Source organism: Physeter macrocephalus, chromosome 11 (assembly GCF_002837175.3).
Source record: "Physeter macrocephalus isolate SW-GA chromosome 11, ASM283717v5, whole genome shotgun sequence".
NCBI lineage: Eukaryota > Metazoa > Chordata > Mammalia > Artiodactyla > Physeteridae > Physeter > Physeter macrocephalus.
The window spans coordinates 137,969,373-137,987,919 of record NC_041224.1 but is presented as its reverse complement, the minus strand read 5'-3'; the positions used below and the strand labels follow the sequence as shown (position 1 = coordinate 137,987,919).

Genomic DNA, 18,547 nt, shown 5'->3' with positions numbered 1-18,547 from the left:
ATGCACAAACTTCCAAGACTGAACCAGGAAGAAACAGAAAACATGAACAGACCTATCACAAGCACTGAAACTGAAACTGTGATTAAAAATCTTCCAACAAACAAAAGCCCAGGACCAGATGGCTTCACAGGCGAATTCTATCAGATATTTAGAGAAGAGCTAACACCTATCCTTCTCAAAGTCATCCAAAATATAGAAGAGGGAGGAAGACTCCCAAACTCATTCTATGAGGCCACCATCACTCTGATACCAAAACCAGACAAAGATGTCACAAAGAAAGAAAACTACAGGCCAATAACACTGATGAACATAGATGCAAAAATCCTCAACAAAATACTAGCAAACAGAATCCAACAGCATATTAAAAGGATCATACACTATGATCAAGTGGGGTTTATCCCAGGAATGCAAGGATTCTTCAATATATGCAAATCAATCAATGTGATACACCATATTAACAAACTGAAGGAGAATAACCATATGATCATCTCAATAGATGCAGAGAAAACTTTGACAAAATTCAATACCCATTTATGATAAAAACCCTCCAGAAAGTTAGCTATACATAGAGAATCCTAAGGATGCTACCAGGAAACTACTAGAGCTAATCAATGAATTTGGTAAAGTAGCAGGATACAAAATTAATGCACAGAAATCTCTGGCATTCTTATACACTAATGATGAAAAATCTGAGAGTGAAATTAAGAAAACACTCCCATTTACCATTGCAACAAAAAGAATAAAATATCTAGGAATAAACCTACCTAAGGAGACAAAAGACTTGTATGCAGAAAACTATAAGACACTGATGAAAGAAATTAAAGATGATACAAATAGATGGAGAGATATACCATGTTCTTGGATTGGAAGAATCAACATTGTGAAAATGCCTCTACTACCCAAAGCAATCTACAGATTCAATGCAATCCCTATCAAACTACCACTGGCATTTTTCACAGAACTAGAACAAAAAAAATTCACAATTTGTATGGAAACACAAAAGACCCCGAATAGCCAAAGCAATCTTGAGAAAGAAAAATTGAGCTGGAGGAATCAGGCTCCCAGACTTCAGACTCTACTACAAAGCTCCATAATCAAGACAGTATGGGACTGGTACAAAAATAGAAATATAGATCAATGGAACAGGATCGATATCCCAGAGATAAACCCACACACATATGGTCACCTTATCTTTGATAAAGGAGGCAAGAATATACAGTGGAAAAAAAACAGCCCCTTCAATAAGTGGTGCTGGGAAAACTGGACACCTACTTGTAAAAGAAACTGATGAAAGAAATTAAAGATGATACAAATAGGTGGAGAGATATACCATGTTCTTGGATTGGAAGAATCAACATTGTGAAAATGACTCTACTACCCAAAGCAATCTACAGATTCAATGCAATCCCTATCAAATGACCACTGGCATTTTTTTCAGAACTAGAACCAAAAATTTCACAATTTGTATGGAAACACAAAAGACCCCGAATAGCCAAAGCAATCTTGAGAACGAAAAATGGAGCTGGAGGAATCAGGCTCCCTGACCTCAGACTATACTACAAGGCTACGGGAATCATGACAGTATGGTACTGGCACAAAAACAGAAATATAGATCAATGGAACAGGATAGAAAGCCCAGAGATAAACCCACACACATATGGTCACCTTTTCTTTGATAAAGGAGGGAAGGATATACAGTGGAGAAAAGACAGCCTCTTCAATAAGTGGTGTTGGGAAAACTGGACAGGTACATGTAAAAGTATGAAATTAGAACACTCCCTAACACCACACACAAGAATAAACTCAAAATGGGTTAAAGACCTACATGTAAGGCCAGACACTATCAAACTCTTCGAGGAAAACATAGGCAGAACACTCTATGACATAAATCACAGCAAGATCCTTTTTGACCCACCTCCTAGAGAAATGGAAATAAAAACAAAAATAAACAAATGGGACCTAATGAAACTTAAAAGCTTTTGCACAGCAAAGGAAACCGTAAACAAGATGAAAAGACAACCCTCCGAATGGGAAAAAATATTTGCAAATGAAGCAACTGAGAAAGGATTAATCTCTACGATTTACAAGCAGCTCATGCAGCTTAATATTAAAAAAACAAACAACCCAATCCAAAAGTGGGCAGAAGACCTAAATAGACATTTCTCCAAAGAAGATATTCAGATTGCCAACAAATACATGAAAGAATGCTCAACATCATTAATCATTAGAGAAATGCAAATCAAAACTACCATGAGATATCATCTCACACCAGTCAGAATGGCCATCATCAAAAAATGTACAAAAAATAAATGCTGGAGAGGGTGTGGAGAAAAGGGAACCCTCTTGCATTGTTGGTGGGAATGTAAATTGATACAGCCACTATGGAGAACAGTGTGGAGGGTTCTTACAAAAGTAATAATAGAACTACCATATGACTCAGCAATCGCACTACTGGGCATATACCCTGAGAAAACCATAATTCAAAAAGAGTCATGCACCAAAATGTTCATTGCAGCTCTATTTACAATAGCCAGGACATGGAAGCAAACGAAGTGTCCATCAACAGATTAATGGATAAAGAAGATGTGGCACATATATACAATGGAATATTACCCAGCCATATAAAGGAACGAAAGTGAGTTATTTGTAGTGAGGTGGATGGACCTAGAGACTGTCATACAGAGTGAAGGACGTCAGAAAGAGAAAAACAAATACCGTATGCGAACACATATATGTGGAATCTAAAAAACAAATAAAAGGTCATGAAGAACCTAGGGGCAGGACAGGAATAAAGACGCAGACGTAGAGAATGGACTTGAGGACACGGGGAGGGGGAAGGGTAAGCTGCGACAAAGTGAGAGAGTGGCATGGACATATATACACTACCAAAAGCAAGAGGGAAGAGATATGGGGACATATGTATATGTATAACTGATTCACTTTGTTATACAGCAGAAAGTAACACACCATTGTAAAGCAATTACACTCCAATAAAGATGTTAAAAAGAAAAAAAAAAGCTGTAGCAATTTAAAAATCGAGGATAATGATAAACAGATGATTCTTTGCAAGAACAGAAGGCTCCAGCTTCACAATGAATGTGCAGTGGAGATATGCCACCACTGTCTCTAAGAGCCAGGCTGGACAGACAGACACTGAGTGCTGCAAAAACAGACCCCACTAAAGTCTAGAAAATTAGCTTGAACTAATGAGTTCACACTGAAATTTGTATTATTAGTTTTTATCACTTCTCCCAGTTACTGTTACATTATTCACTGACTGATAAGGAAGAGTTTTAATGTCTCGTCAAGCAGTAGAGCCATCCCAGTGCGAACAGCTTAAGAGCAGTCCTGGTTGTAACAACCACATTAAATAGCCCCAATTTTTCTCTGAACTGTCACTCCTAGACCACTGATATTTTCCATTCTGAAATAATGCCAACTGGAACAAAGTGATATTCAATTACTTCTTAAAAGTAAAAATAGCCAAAAAAGGAGATTTCAATAAAGCACAATCTAAGAAGGGAAAACCATGATGAAGAGTTTTCCACAGTAACGTTGCTAAATTTAAACCATGTTACCAGCAAAATATTTACTCATCAGGCACCATCACCATCCCCACCACAACCACCTACTGTTTACAGGTTAAATAAGAGCAAAATCGTTGCCCCACATCATTAAAAAGTAAATGAACAAGCATAAATCGACTTAAATTCTCAGTCATATTCTGCCACTCCCTCTGCTAAACACCCTTCAATGTTTCCCCTTGGAAAAAAATCCAAATTCTCCAAGCAGGACCCCAAGCGCTCTAGACCTCCCTGCTCGCCTGGCTAACTCCTCTTTACCCTTCAGCTCGCAGCTCACAGGCCACTTCCTCAGAGATCCTCCCCCATCCACCCAGACTAAACTCTGTGCCCCCTCTTCTCATAGCGCCTTATTCTTTTTCCGCAGCATGCTTTTCAAAATACTCAGATAAATGTGTATCCACGTGATTACTTATTGTTTGCCTACTCACGAGACGATTAGCTCCACGTGGGCATGTTTTGGTCCCTGTAGTACATCCAATACCTAGCATGATGGCTGGCCACAGAAAAGGACTAGATAAATATACGTGGATGAATAAATTGCTAAATGCCCTATATCTGTGTAATAGACCTGCTAAAAGTAAAACAGGGCTTCAGGTTTTTCTTTTGCACAGCAAAGGAAAACATAAACAAGATGAAAAGACAACCCACCGAATGGGAGAAAATATTTGCAGATGAAGCAACTGACTAAGGATTAATCTCTAAAATTTACAAGCAGCTCATACACCTTATATAACAGGAGAAATATCTTTGAGTATTACTATTTCAAGAGCAAATATGTACACAAATGAAGATTACACAAATAGCAGTTACACCACAGTGGCACATACTTGCCACCCTCATCTGACTTAGCTTGGACCCGGGGACACATGGAAGACTAAGAGGGCCCATTTCCCAGCTGCCACTGCCATCAGCAAAGGGGTCTCCCTGCCCTGCCCCCAGACTGTGCGGCAGAAGGAATGACTGAGGCAAAGGGAAGAAGAGCAGAGTCAGAGGCCAAGCACTCCAGTTCTAACAATGGTATTAACCACGCCACCCTTCCAGAGCTCACCTGCACAACTCTAATCAAAGATGACCCTTTCATTACCAATACTGCAGAATCACGAATTTCACAGGAAAGCACTGCTGGTTCCGGTCAAACAGCCTCTGCCAAGTACTACCACACACCCTGGCCTTCTGATGGGAAATAGGGTGAGAGAGAAGGAAGATGAGAAAAACAATCCGGCAGGGCCTGGGAAGGGCCCAGAGCCAGGGACGCACAAAGAAGGGTGAGAAAGGGAATCTGGGGTGAAGTTAACACATAACTGGAAGAGCCAAGTGGGCTAACAACCGTGGCAAATAAGGACAGGTTAAAGGGCTGGATGCTCTGATGAAATCTGATAAGGAGAGTATATATGTACACGAGTAGAATGAACTAGAGGTTATGGTAACTTACAAGTGACAGTGGGCTATAAGGTCCACTGTATCTGTGGGAAATGTGGAACAGAAGTGACAGTCCTTCAAATGGAAAGAGTTACAGCACTATGCACCATGGATGCTCATGTTCGGTTGAATACAGCCTGGGGAGTCACAGAGACTAAGCCGGGGACGGAGTCACCGAAACATGCAGAAGGGTGATCTATAGGTCAGTGAGGGCAAGAGGATTTTAAAAAAAGTAAATGTAAAAAGGTACAGAGCCAGAGAAAGGAAAGATAAATATCAACATATACACAAAGTTATAAAGACCGTGTCTATAATATCAGAATATTTTTGGCATCATCACATGCTTAAAAACATTTGTCTTGGTATCCTTCCCCTCCAAATATTTTTGGACTATAAAACATTTCTCATACTTCCTTGACCTTCCAAGATTCTGTGGCCATTTCACTACCAACTTTTCTCAGAATCTTTGTAAGGCTGATTTCCTTTGTTTACCCTATCAAGTGTCCTTTCCTTCCTAAAACTTTCACTTTATTTCCCTTTTTCTAGCCTAAAACTTGGCCACTATGTATTATTCTTTCCTGTTTCCCTGGTGTTTGATATTTTCTCATCTAACCATTCCCTCCCTAATACAAGACAATCTGAATTGGCACATTCTCACAAACTTTTTCCGTGGCACTGCTTCAGAAAGAACAACAGGAACTTTTTATAAAAACGTTAACAGAGGTGATCTGTTGCTAAGACTGAGCATAAATACCACATATGCTTCCATGAAGCTGTTCCTTTCTCTTTGAACCATGGGTTTTCAGTAAAAAATGGGAAGCAAGTCTCTTATTTATTCCACATGGTCCAAACCTATTATGATAAACAAACATGTAGAGCCAGTGCTCCATATGAAATACCTCAGGTAAATATAATTATTTTACAAAAAGGAAACTATATTACACATTAAGTAATATATTTAATTAAAAGATAATCTAATAGACTATATCAGCCAGAATGGAAAATCAGGGTTCCCCTCCACTTATATATCAAAAAACAAATGAAATAATCATAAAAAAATGAACATTTTATATACTTCAAACTTACAAAAGGAAATATGTATCATAGACTTCTTATACCACTTAGCTCTGTTTACTTCCAATCTTTCTAATAATTACACAAATTCAATTCCATGTACATGTAGATTATGTGAAAACACCCACTGCTTAAGTAACAGAAGGAAAACAGCAAATCTTAGTGAGGTTTATATCAAAATTTAACACAAAAACTCTCTTCAGGATAAAGAACGTCATTTATCTTTCAACCATAACTATTCTAAATTGATAATATGCTGATTCCACTATATCCTAAATCAGTGGTTCATTATGGGGTGAGGACTGGGGGACAGACGGGAGGGGCGGGGAGGGGCGGGAGGGGAGGGGCGGGGAGGGGCGGGAGGGGACATGTGGCAAGCCCTGGAGCTACTTTTGGTTGTCTCCATGGTGGTGGCAGCTGGGGATGGGGGGGCTGAGGTGCTACTGGCATCTAGCGGGCAGAGGCCAGGGATGCTGCGAAACATACAATGCACAGGACAGCCCTTCACAACAAAGATTATCCAGCTCAAATGGTTGAGAAACTGTCCCACAGAGAAATGAGACCGAAAGGAAAGAGCAGCTGATCAGGAGTAACCATGAGTCACCGCCGGCCCTCTCCATTCGAAGGAGCCCCTACCTTGGATGCCTGCGGCGTGGATATCACATGGACCGTGCTGGGTTTGACTCCATTAGCCTTCGGCCGCTTGTAGAGAGCAAATCTGCTTTTCCTCCGGCCTCTGTCTCCATTAGGTAAAGCACCATTGTACCTATAAACAGAGATGAGAGGGTTCATTTATTTGTAGATTTTAAAGGTATTAAGAATAAAAGTTCGATGGCCTAAGGGAAAAGGCAGGAATGCTCACAAAGACTTGCCCACTAACCGCCCCACAAAAGGGACACAAAACAGACTGTTCACAGACTTCAGCTATAATGAAATTCAAATCACTTCCAGAAACTTAATTTAAGAGTGATGTACAAAGTAATTACAGGTTTCCTATTCTATAAAGTCAGACTCTTCAAATCTTTTCAGAAGAGACGGAGTATAAAATAAGCAAATGAGAATTCTGCAGAGGCCGTATTAGTGCTGGCTCAACTCAGCAAGCACCGTCCTAATGGGCCCCGGAGAAACACTCAAGAAATATTTTTAAATGAACTAGTTAGCAACTAGCATTCTAATTAAACCTCATCTCTCACTCGCAAATCATGTTAATGTCTGTAGGATCTTTATTTGTAAGACCAAATTTAGTTACTTGCATTCTTAAAAGTTCAGAATTCTCTACCTTCATTCCCATTGCTATTTGAACCTTATACTGTCAGGTTAGCAAAAACTAGCCTGCAAAATTAAACATAAAGTATGACTCTACGAGAAGGTTGACCATTAAAAAGCCCAAAGGTAAAAAAGATGAGTTTTAGTCCACAAACTAACAAATATCTCTAAAAGTCACCTGGAAAACATTACTGTCCTTAAGTAGATTTCCTGAATTAATACCTTAAGCCGGTACCAGTGTTTAAAAGAAATGCAGGATTGCAGGAGGGTTTCCGTTTTCACCTGTATTTTCTAACTCTGGATTAAGGGTCCCTGTATGTTCTGACCGCTTCTCATGTTGCCACACTGCCATGTCTATTCTCCAACTCCCTCTTGGCAGAAGTTCTTTCCAAGAAGAGAACCGAAAGAAGGAAGGGAATTGTTTCAAATTTGTGTGGATAAACATGACAGCTCCAAGGCTCCCTTCCAGCACCAAAGTCAGGGACAGTGCATGTGGTGTGGTGGCTCCACCCTCTCCTGGAAGTCTTGCCTTTGCCACTTGTCCGTCAATCCCAGAGATCATGGTGGCCAGTATGGCAAAGGGGACACAAGGCCCACTGAGAACAGTGAAAGTCGGAACAAGGGGTTTGTGGTGTGTGTTTTACAATTCAGTAGCTATAATATGACAATGGATTTAAATTATCACCAGAAATTATTCCTGCTGTGTTTTTAATGTCTCCATTTCCATCACAAAGGAACAAGAAACAAGAAAATGTCTCTAGAATACAAAAATAATTTGTTTCAAGTCTTATTCCTCTCCTTTTTCTGAGGCAAGATCAGAATAATGTGCATTGTTTTCTTAAACATATCTGTGATCACTACTACAAAGAACATATCCATGAGTAAACAACCCTTATAAACTCACTTTGTCTTAATATATTTCCGCATCACTTAAACCAAGATGAGCATCCTGTATTAAGAGAAACATGCGTGAATCAATCAAAGGCAGGACTCTAAACAATTTAGAGGGACATTTTCACCACTGTGGCCTAGAGGCAATTGGTACAAGATCTGGCAAGGTTCTTTGTGCCCCTCACACTTGTCCAGCTCTCCGGTGCATCTTTCTCTCAACTATATATACTGCTGGTCAAGGATGTCTAACCTAGTAAGAGCACAGCAGATGCTTTTGAAGAGATCTGCTCACCATGACATCCCTTCTCAGGAATCCAGCCCTGAACTCCCTAAGGGGAGCCCCGGCATCATGTCTGAATGAAACGGCCAGGCCAGCATCCCCCCCACCACCCTGGAGCTGAATAGCTGGAGGCAGACATCCGGCCCAAGCTGGCCAATGACGTTCTCATCCCGGAAAACGCAAAGCCGGACGAGAGACAACCCGCCAGTCTGCGTGGGTGGCCAGAGCTGCAAACTGGAAGCACGGGAGCTGTGGGGATGTCACAGTCTGTTCCGTGATGAAGCAGCAGAGAAGTGAGGAGTGAAGCAGATGAACAGAGACAAGCAACAAAAAGAGATGGAAAGAGGGTCCTTAAGGGCTTCTATTGGCCCAGATGTACTCTGACCCTTGTTGGTGAAATTCTTTTTAGTTTCAGCTAACTCAGGTTGGTTTCTGCTACTTGCAACCCCAAAGCCATATCTAATATAAAGGTGAAAACACAAAAACCAGAAATGTCAACCTTAACATATGCAAAAACATTTTCATTTCAACTGCCTGAGCAGAGATGCACAGATATTTCAGGTTAAGCAAATATGCCAGTCCACTTAATATGCCTGCTTACTTAATACATCTACATGACACCCAGTGAAAAATGGTGCTGGAAATAAGGTAAGAGTGGAGAAAACAGTGTCACGATGAGAAAAGTTTAGAATCAGGTTAAGCTACATGGTCATTCGTTCAATATTTATAATGCCAAGTACTACAGCTGCAACGATGAATATCAACCACCCCACGTTCAGAGCTCTCCACTTAAAAGCAGAGAAAGACATAAAAACAAGCGCGATAAAACACTCGTGCAACAAGATGCACTAGTCATTCAAAGCACGTGGGAAGAGCCATATCGGAAGCCCTCACAGAGGAGATAGTGTGAACTTTCTTGAAATCTGAACAAGATGACTAAGTGGGGAATGCAGGACAATCGTATGTACAAAGGCAAGGAGTGGTTCAGTACTGTGGGAGCGTAGAGTTCAAGAGGAGGGACGCAGAGGGCTAGGAGGGCAAAAGGTGGGCAGGGCCCAGATTACAACCCCCTGGTACTCCATGACAAGGGGCATGGCCTTTTACCCTAAGAAGAATGGGAGTTGGTAAGATGTAAGCAAAGGACTAACATGATTGCATATAAAGTAATCACGAGGGCAGCACCATGCAAGATGCACATCCGGATTAGAGTCAGGATGATTGGATGGGAGAACTATCCCAACCTGAGGAGGAACGTAATAGGTGGCCCTCAGAAAGACAGGTCCATGTCCCAGAACCTGTGAAGGTGACCTTACTTGGAAAAAGAGTCTCTGCAGATGTAGTTAGGGATCTGGAGATGAGATCATCCTGGATTGCTGGGGGCCCTAAATCCAGTGACAAATGTCTTTAGGAGACACGCACAGGGAAAGAGAGGAGACGACCAGGTGAAGATGGAGGCAGAGACTGGAGTTAGACGATCACAGGCCAAGGAACGCCTGAAGCCACCACAAGCAGAAAGAGGCAAAGGAGAACCCTCCCCCAAGGCCTTCAGAGGCAGCACGGCCTTGCGGACACCTTGATTCCAAGACGTGAGGCCTCCAGAACCGTGGGAGAACAAATTCTGCTGAGAGTTGTTTTCAATGCTAGATGAACATGAGAATTGCCAGGGAAGCTTCATAAAAATATGCGTGCGTAAGTCTCAAGAGATGCTGGTTCAGTAGCTCTGGGACGGAACTTTTAAAAGTTCCACAGGTGATGCTTACTTGCAGCTACAGTGGAGGACCCTGGGTTTTAAAGGCAAAAAATCAATAGTATTTGGTGACCTATGATGTGGCCGCACCAAGTGAGGGACAGAGAAAGGGAATAACACATAGGCTCCTGGCCAAGGCCAAGGCGACGGCATTATTAGAAATAGGAATTACAGGGCCATACAGGGGAAGACATGTATGAGGCAAGAGGAGTTATAAACTTGGGTGCCTGCACCATACAGGTGTGGAAGTTAAAATCATGAGAACAAATGAGATTACTCAAGAAAATGTACAGAATAAAGTAAGGAAGGCAAGGACAGACCCTGGAAAAGGTGTCCATTTAAAGACATAAACCATAATTCACAGAACTATTCGTCAAAAAAGTGACTTTCAACATAGGTAAATTTCAAACAAAATAAATACCTTTTATATCTTCAAAAAAATAAAGAAATAAACCCTTCTTAGTCATAGGCAGAAGGACCAGGACCAGTAGAAAGTTGTATTACCAAAGACAGGAGAAGAGAGAGTTTTAACAGCGTTTAATCAGTTAGGAGGCCAGTCAGAAATATGCAAGTATGATTTGGAAAAGAACAGGTCATTGGTGACATCACCCATCTTCAGAGCACACCAGCAATGCAAAAACAAGCAAAGCCCTCCAGCGCCGAGCCTCACTGTGAGCCTTCTCTCTCCTTCCCATCTTCTCACGGCCAAGAACCTCAAAAGAGGGCTCCACACCCACTGTCCCAATTCCCTACCTGTCGACTCTTCAGCCCACTATTGTTTGCCTCCAAATCTAAAGGTACATTTGCTCATAAAGGCAAAAAAGTATTATTCCACGAAAGAGGGTCAGAATGCTGCCTGGCCCGGCAAGGTTTTCAGCCAGGAAGTTTGTAGAAATAAGATTTCCAAGTGCTGCAGGCATACCTGTCTCAGCTGCTAAACAAGGGTATTTTGATTCAAACTCACAAGTTGCCTTTCAAGCTTCAAATTTTAAAAAAATTCTGGAGACTAAAAAAATCCACTTATTTAGTAAATGTGTGATGAAAATGTAGCTCTTCATATATGCAGGGCAAATAGCTGGTAAAAGTATTTGGAAGCTTCAGAGGACAATGAAAAACCCTTGTAAGAAACCTCACAAGGTAAGAAATGGTTTTTCTTTGTTTAAAATTCAGAGTTCACACATTAATTCTTTTTAATAGCATTTGCTGTGCATTTACTATGTGCCAAGAAACCTTGTAAGGGAGGCTCCTCGTGGGCAGATAAGAGGCTTGAATGACTGGAACACGCATAATTGCACGGCTGGGAAGGGGCAGATAGGACTCAAATCTACAACTGGTTTTGTCTGACTCCATATTTCATACTCTTTCCAGTAGCCAACGCTGACAATTTTTAAATTCAAGGCATTTCCTGGCAAACACCACAAAGATACATTCTTGAGAAGATGCCTGCCACCTAAAAAATGCATTTGTCAAAAAGAATTTTTTCTATAGGAAATAACAGCAAGAGAGGGCGTGCCAGGGGCTCCCAGCCACACTTCGGAGGCATCACATTTGATCTTAACCAGTCTGAACTCACGGAGCAGCACCTGTGTGGGCTACAGAAGTGAAGGCGTCATCAGCATCAAACAGCCACATTCCAGAGGCAGCCCAGCTTCCCCTTACAGACTGAAGGCTCTGCCCTCCCTCGAAAGCAATATCTCTGTCACCTGCACATATAAATCACAAGCAACTACTGTAGCTAAGACAGACCGTACACTGCAGGTGAACAGGTCGGGGACACTAGAGACCAGAGATGTGAAGGGCATTGGAGTCTGATAAACCCCTGCACCGTGGTCCCCCGGTCTCGAGGAGTGCACATCAATTCACCACGATAGTGAACGCACTAACACACTGCTGCAACCGTGCATAAGAAGATGCACGTAAACCAGTAAGTGCCTGACACTGGCTTTACATCATTACAGCCCGAACTCCTCATTATTCAAGCTATCAGATGCATCTGGACTTGCACTGCCCGACTGAACTCCATACGTAAAGCCCAGGGACACAACAATATCTATTTTCCTGTGCCTAACAAATGCTGCGTATTGTACGGTTTCATAAAATAAATAGTAGACTTTCATTTCCAGCCAGAGAACTAACTATGGCAGCACCATTACAGTCTACTCCCTCTGGGGATAACCTGCTGCAGCTTTTTAAACATCAATTCATTCAGAAAATCTTTCCTGGGCTTGGCCTCCAAACGAAAATTCTCAATGCCCCATTTCTCGTTGGAAATGGTCTCTGCTCCAAGTAGCTACTTCAGAGCTATTGAATATGAAAATATATTTATATACAAAATATGTAAATGCATATATTCATTCAAGATAGCATCAGACGAAGTACATGGGGTGAGCCAGGCCCACGGCTGCGTGCTGAGGGGCTAAGGATACGAGACATCCTGTCTCTTAACAGGCTCAGTCAGGTGGAGAAGACAGATCAGGTGACAGATAATTATAAAACAATACTGATAAGTGCTAATGAAAGTGAGTTAGAAAACACAATGGAAAAAGAAATCAGAACAGTAACTTTTGGATGACTTTAGGACACAGTGGTAAGTCTTGGCATGCCCTACATGTGTGATTCAAGTCATGGAACCTTATTAATAGTCTTCTTCACCAACCCTGTGTGACACCACCAGTCAATCTTCCATTTATCTCACACCATTTGGACTGGATGCTCTTTGAGGAGTTTCCTATTTCTTTGTGTACCCTCCCTTCACCTCTACGTGGTACCTTAAAACCAAGGAGGGGATCGATGAAACAGTCACCACATTAATATGGAAATAATAATAGTGGTGTAAGGGATCAAGAGAGGAATTCTAGCTCCAACTCTTTTCCTAGCTGGTGCTGTGAACTTACCTAAGATGGGACTGTTTCCTCAGCTACAAAGACAGCAACACAAAATAACAATTTCAATTTTAAAATAGATTCCCAAACTTCTTTCAAACATTTCAATTTGATATGGACAGAGAAGGCATTTCAACGAACTCAAATACCAGGATCCTGTCTAAGAAGGGTGAAGGTTGTGACTGTTACTTTAACAACTGGCTTTGATCTGCTGCTATACTTCCAAAGACCCCTCAAATCTTTATGGCAGTTGAGGTGTGGCAGTTACAGCTACGGGTTGCCTTGTCCTTATCTTGAGGTTTTTTAGCTTCCCCAGACCAAAATATTTCCCAAGGCAAAACATTAAAACGTTCTTTCTATCAGGAACGCATTACTGCTCCCACACGCAGATTCTCAGCCGTTCTTCCAGGATTTATACACCCACACACTCTCATCCAGCCCCACTCCAGCAAAAGGTGCAGCATGAAGGCCAGAGGTAGACCCCATCCTGGCTCTGCGTCCCATCCCATATTTGCACAAGTCCCTGAACATCTCAGAACCTCACCCTCCCTCCCCATAAAGTAGGAAGAAGGCCTAACATTCTACCACTTGGATTCTGGAGCAGCGTGGTGGTGGGAGATGAGGACAAAGCTATCCGGAAAGGCCCTGACCCCAGCCTCATCAGCACCGCATCCGCAACGACCAGGTCAGGGACTCTGTTCTCTCCTGCATTCATTCAACTCCTATGACTCTGAAGGCCACACTTCCCTACTTGCTTCTTCCTCCAACCAGCCCATACGAAAGAAAAGAGCATGGAAAGCAAATCCAGTCCACCTAAAACACAGAGGAACTATTTATGAAAAGAAAAATATTTCTTATCTAATACTTAGCCATCTGGTTCTTTGAGGTCATTCTCCTCCCTTTTTCATCTCAAATTGGTACTGTCACTAAAAAACACAAGATAAAGTTTTTTTACAGTATTGAATCTCTGATTTTTGAGCATTGCTGGGAGGCCAAACAGTAGAGCGTTTTTACTGAATACTGGAAGGTACGCAAAACGTCAGGAATAGAAAAGGCTATTTATGTTACTCTTAAAACACTGACGACTAACGTCTTTTATTCTGCCGTTGGAGCCAACAGTCCAAAATATCTCTGATCAAATACATATTAATATAATATTAGTCATTTATGTCAAAGAATCTTTTTTACCCTATGGGTGAAAAATATTTTTCAAGTATTACCCTGCAGTAATTTTTGATTCCTAAAAGAGAAAATATCACACAAAGGGAAAAAGCCAAAGTATAGCAAGAAATGAATTTGATATAGTACAAGATTTGTACAATTCACGAATCAGGTAAAGCCATCATTTTATCTTATACCTGAATTAGTACCATCTTTTTCTTGGGCGGGGGGCGGTCTGAGTCATAGCTCTGCCATTAGTAGCTATGTGTTTTACCTGTTTTTTACATTGAAGTATAGTTACTTTACAATGTTGTGTTAGTTTCAGATGTACAGCAAAGTGATTCAGTTACACACACACACACACACACACACACACCCCTGTTCTTTTTCAGATTCTTTTCCATTACAGGTTATTTAAAAATATTTAATATAGTTCCCAGTAGGTCCTTGTTGTTTATTTTATATATAGTAGTGTGTATCTGTTAAATCCAAACTCCTAATTTATCTCCCCCCCCAATTCCATAACCATAACCATAAGTTTGTTTCCTATGTCTGTGAGTCTATTTCTGTTTTGTAAATAAGTTCATTTGTATCATTTTTTTAGATTCCACATATAAGTAATATCATATGATACTTATCTTTCTGTCTGACTTACTTCACTTAATATGATAATCTCTAGAATTAGTACCACTTTACACTCCACACTGCTTTACACAGTTCATCAATTAATAATTTTGAAAACCAAATTAAATCCCACACATTCCTTTTTTAATCACTCCAACATTTGCTTATTTTAGCCTCTCATCACCTAAATTAAGACAGGTATATAAACTGTATGTGGTAGACTGAAATGCTGGTCAGAGTTCTTCACTCCTCCCTGAAGACATGCCCTTTGACATGACTTTATACCTCCAGTTAACTTCCTTGCCCTGGACTTTGGGTTGGACCACGTGACTTGCTTTAGCCAATGGGATTTTTTTTGAGTCCTACAAGATGAGTATACTTCTTTAAAAAAAATTATTTATTTATTTGGCTGTGTTGTGTCTTCTTTGCTGCACACGGGCTTTCTCTAGTTGCCGCAAGTAGGGACTACTCTTCATTGCGGCACGCGGGCTTCTCATTGCGGTGGCTTCTCTTGTTGCGGAGCACAGGTTCTAGGTGCGCGGGCCTCAGTAGTTGTAGCTCGCGGGCTCTAGAGCGCAGGCTCAGTAGTTGTGGCGCACGGGCTTAGCTGCTCCACGGCATGTGGGATCTTCCCGGACCAGGGATCGAACCCATGTCCCCTGCGTTGGCAGGCGGATTCTTAACCACTGCACCACCAGGGGAAAAAAAAAAACAAATGGGACACAAGCAGGGGCATGCACTGTGGTTGGCGGTTGGGATTATCCTCTGTCACGGCCATAGGAAGAGTATGTCCCAGCCAACCTGACGAGGAGAACGAGTGACACTTGGAGGAGATCCAAGCCGCGTACATGTGATGCAAGCAAAGCCACTCCATCACAGCCTAGTGCAGAGCCACCTCAACAACCCACAGTCATGAGAACAAATGATTGTGGTTTCAAGTCGCTGAGTTTGGGGATGATTGGTCACACAGCATTATACGGCAAAAAGTAAATGAATTTCGAAAGCAAATTAACTTAAGTAGCTTCATCAGTAGTCAAAAACTTTGGTGGGCTAAAAACACAAAATTACAAAATATATACCCATTGAAAGTTTTATATAAAGAATACTCTTTCAATATGAAGGAAAAAGTCTAAAATTAGAGATAATTCCAAATGTGTCGCTTTTTAAATTGGCTGTAAACAATGAGATTTTTTTAAAATGCATACTTCTTCAAGAGGGAGACAAAATACCAAATTGGATGTCCTTTTTTTTTCTTCAATAAATCATTATGTCAGCTAAAATCGGTGGTCCCTCAAATAAGCTACATGATGTGTATGTAAAAAGGACTTACTCTCTAAAAGTCAAATTTAGATATAAAAGAATTAGGATAAAACTACTAATTATTTGGCAAAGCACTGACTTTTTTCAAACTGTTTACACACAACTTCTACTATAATAAGAGGCCTCTAAAAAGTGAGCATTTCAAAGGATGCTCGAAAAGGAAGCATCTTAAACTAGCATTGGGCCCATCGTCTAATATGTACTAAGCTACAGGCATTTCAAATGATGGTACAAAGAAATTTGATTTCTCGCCTTAGTACTTATGTAAGTATTAAAGCTAGAAGTAGAAACTAGCAGTGGAATCTCTTCATAGTTTATAACTTATATACTTATAACTTATTATAACTATTCCTTACTACTAAAATAATTCCTTCCAATCTCTTTTCCTTTTTTTAAATTTCATGGCATGCCTCTCTTACTACTCCTAAAAAGAATCACACTAATGTATGTCTTATTTTTACTAATGTTTGTTTACTTTAAACTTTGAGTATGCACAGTGAATTTTTAGAAATTCCTAGAAATACAGACATGCCAGAGCAAGCAAATCCAACTTTTGAACATTACTGGGCAATGCCCTGACAATTCCTTACTAAAGAGATATGTAATTGATATTGTATACAAATTAAGTTCTCAAGACAATTTGTTATAAAATATATTAGCTTTATTCAATTACCCATGGCAGAATTGGGGGGGTGATTTTATATCAAACACATAAATACTTTTTAATGAGCTACAAAGCATAAAGCCATTTGTGGCTTTACATCATGTACACTGATGCTACATAGATTCACTCCCTTTCATATAACTTTTCTAAAGAAGACTATTTTATTTCTAGAACATTTACACATAACTAATAGCTGAAACAAGACTAGAAAATATTAGAAATAAAAGTGTACAAAAATCAAGTTTATTTCAAGAAATGGAAGACTTCTCTAAAACCTCATTTTATAACAGCCAAGTAGTAGGTGAATCAGGTCAATTACACAAAAGGGCTGCTGAGCCTCTCTGTAGGAAATGACTTTCGTACAACCAACCCCTCAGTGCTACAGAAGCTTATTATCTAGAAGTTAATTTTGGTCTGGAGCATTAACCCAACAGCTGCAAAAGAAAAAAAAAATTCATATTCATCCTGAAAATATATTAACTTGTCAATTATCACAAAAAATACCTGGTTTTTAATGGATACTAGCAGGCAGTGAACAGCCATGTGTATCACCTGGATTCAGGGAGTATCTCATCAAGAATTCAAGAACTGGAACACACCAGAGTTTCCCCCCAACCCGCGCAACTTTCCCAATTTACCAATTCTTGAATTATAAGAAGATTCTTAGGAAATTTCTAGCCATACTCAGAAAAGCACAGTTTGAGAGTTACAAATGACCTTAGATATATACTGGTGCATTGCATAGATCTGCACTGTCCAATATGGTAACCACTAGCTATATAAGGCTATTTAAATTTTAACTACAATTAAGTAAAATTAAAAACTGTTCACACTAGCCACATGTCAAGTGTCTGACAGCCACATGTGGCCAGTGGCTACCACACGGAACAGCAGAGCTATAGAACATTTCCATCATCACAGGAAGCTCGACTGCACAGTGCTGGTATCGATTTCAAGCAAGTGAAATCAAGAGCATCTTCAAGATAACCCAGCCAATACCTAGTTCAATTCTGTCTTCAGGATTTCTAGAATTTGACAGTTTGGGGACACTGTGTTTCTAAAAGAGTTCCTTGGAATAATGCCCGGGTCTAGAAGACATTGTCAAACTCCATCTCTCCGCTTGAAGATGTTTGTCTATGAGGTAATTAAGAAAATGTCCTACTGCCTTTTGAGGGGAAAAAAAAAAACATTCTGGTAACAAAAATTTTATTTTGCTTGAAGCTGAAACATTTTTTCTAGGGACACATTTTGCAATGTGCAATGTAAGTTCTGGCAAAGCGTGATTCACATATAAAAATTCACTTTATAAACAACTTCTAAATTCAGATTTAATTCATATATTGAAAAGGCATTTGATAGAAGTCGTCATCCATTTCAGATTAATGTTTCTAAGAGCTGCAAGTAAAAGAATATTTCCTTCCCGTAATTATTTAAAGGTAAAAGAGTAAAATAAAAGCATTTATATGAAAAATCAGGAGCAAAACAAGATGCCTACTATTACCATTTTCATTAAACACTCTTCTAAAAAAATCCTAGTCTAACTAAAAACACTGAATTAGAAATAAGGGGTATTGGGCTTCCCTGGTGGCGCAGTGGTTGAGAGTCCGCCTGCCGATGCAGGGGACGCGGGTTCGT

General features: G+C 40.4%; 1 protein-coding gene across 4 annotated transcripts in view; it reads right to left on the bottom strand.

Annotated features, from left to right (window-relative positions):
• Positions 1–18,547, bottom strand: part of PELI2 (pellino E3 ubiquitin protein ligase family member 2) — a 207,476-nt gene that overhangs the window by 146,811 nt on the left and 42,118 nt on the right. For 2 of the 4 annotated variants that reach the window (XM_024134062.3, XM_055088449.1), the window contains exon 2: positions 6,714–6,843. In XM_024134062.3, coding sequence (XP_023989830.1) covers positions 6,714–6,843 — 130 coding nt within the window. Of the gene's footprint in view, positions 1–4,632; positions 4,653–6,713; positions 6,844–18,547 lie in introns of those variants that run through there. The other 2 variants (XM_055088446.1, XM_055088448.1) reach the window with 2 other exon arrangements.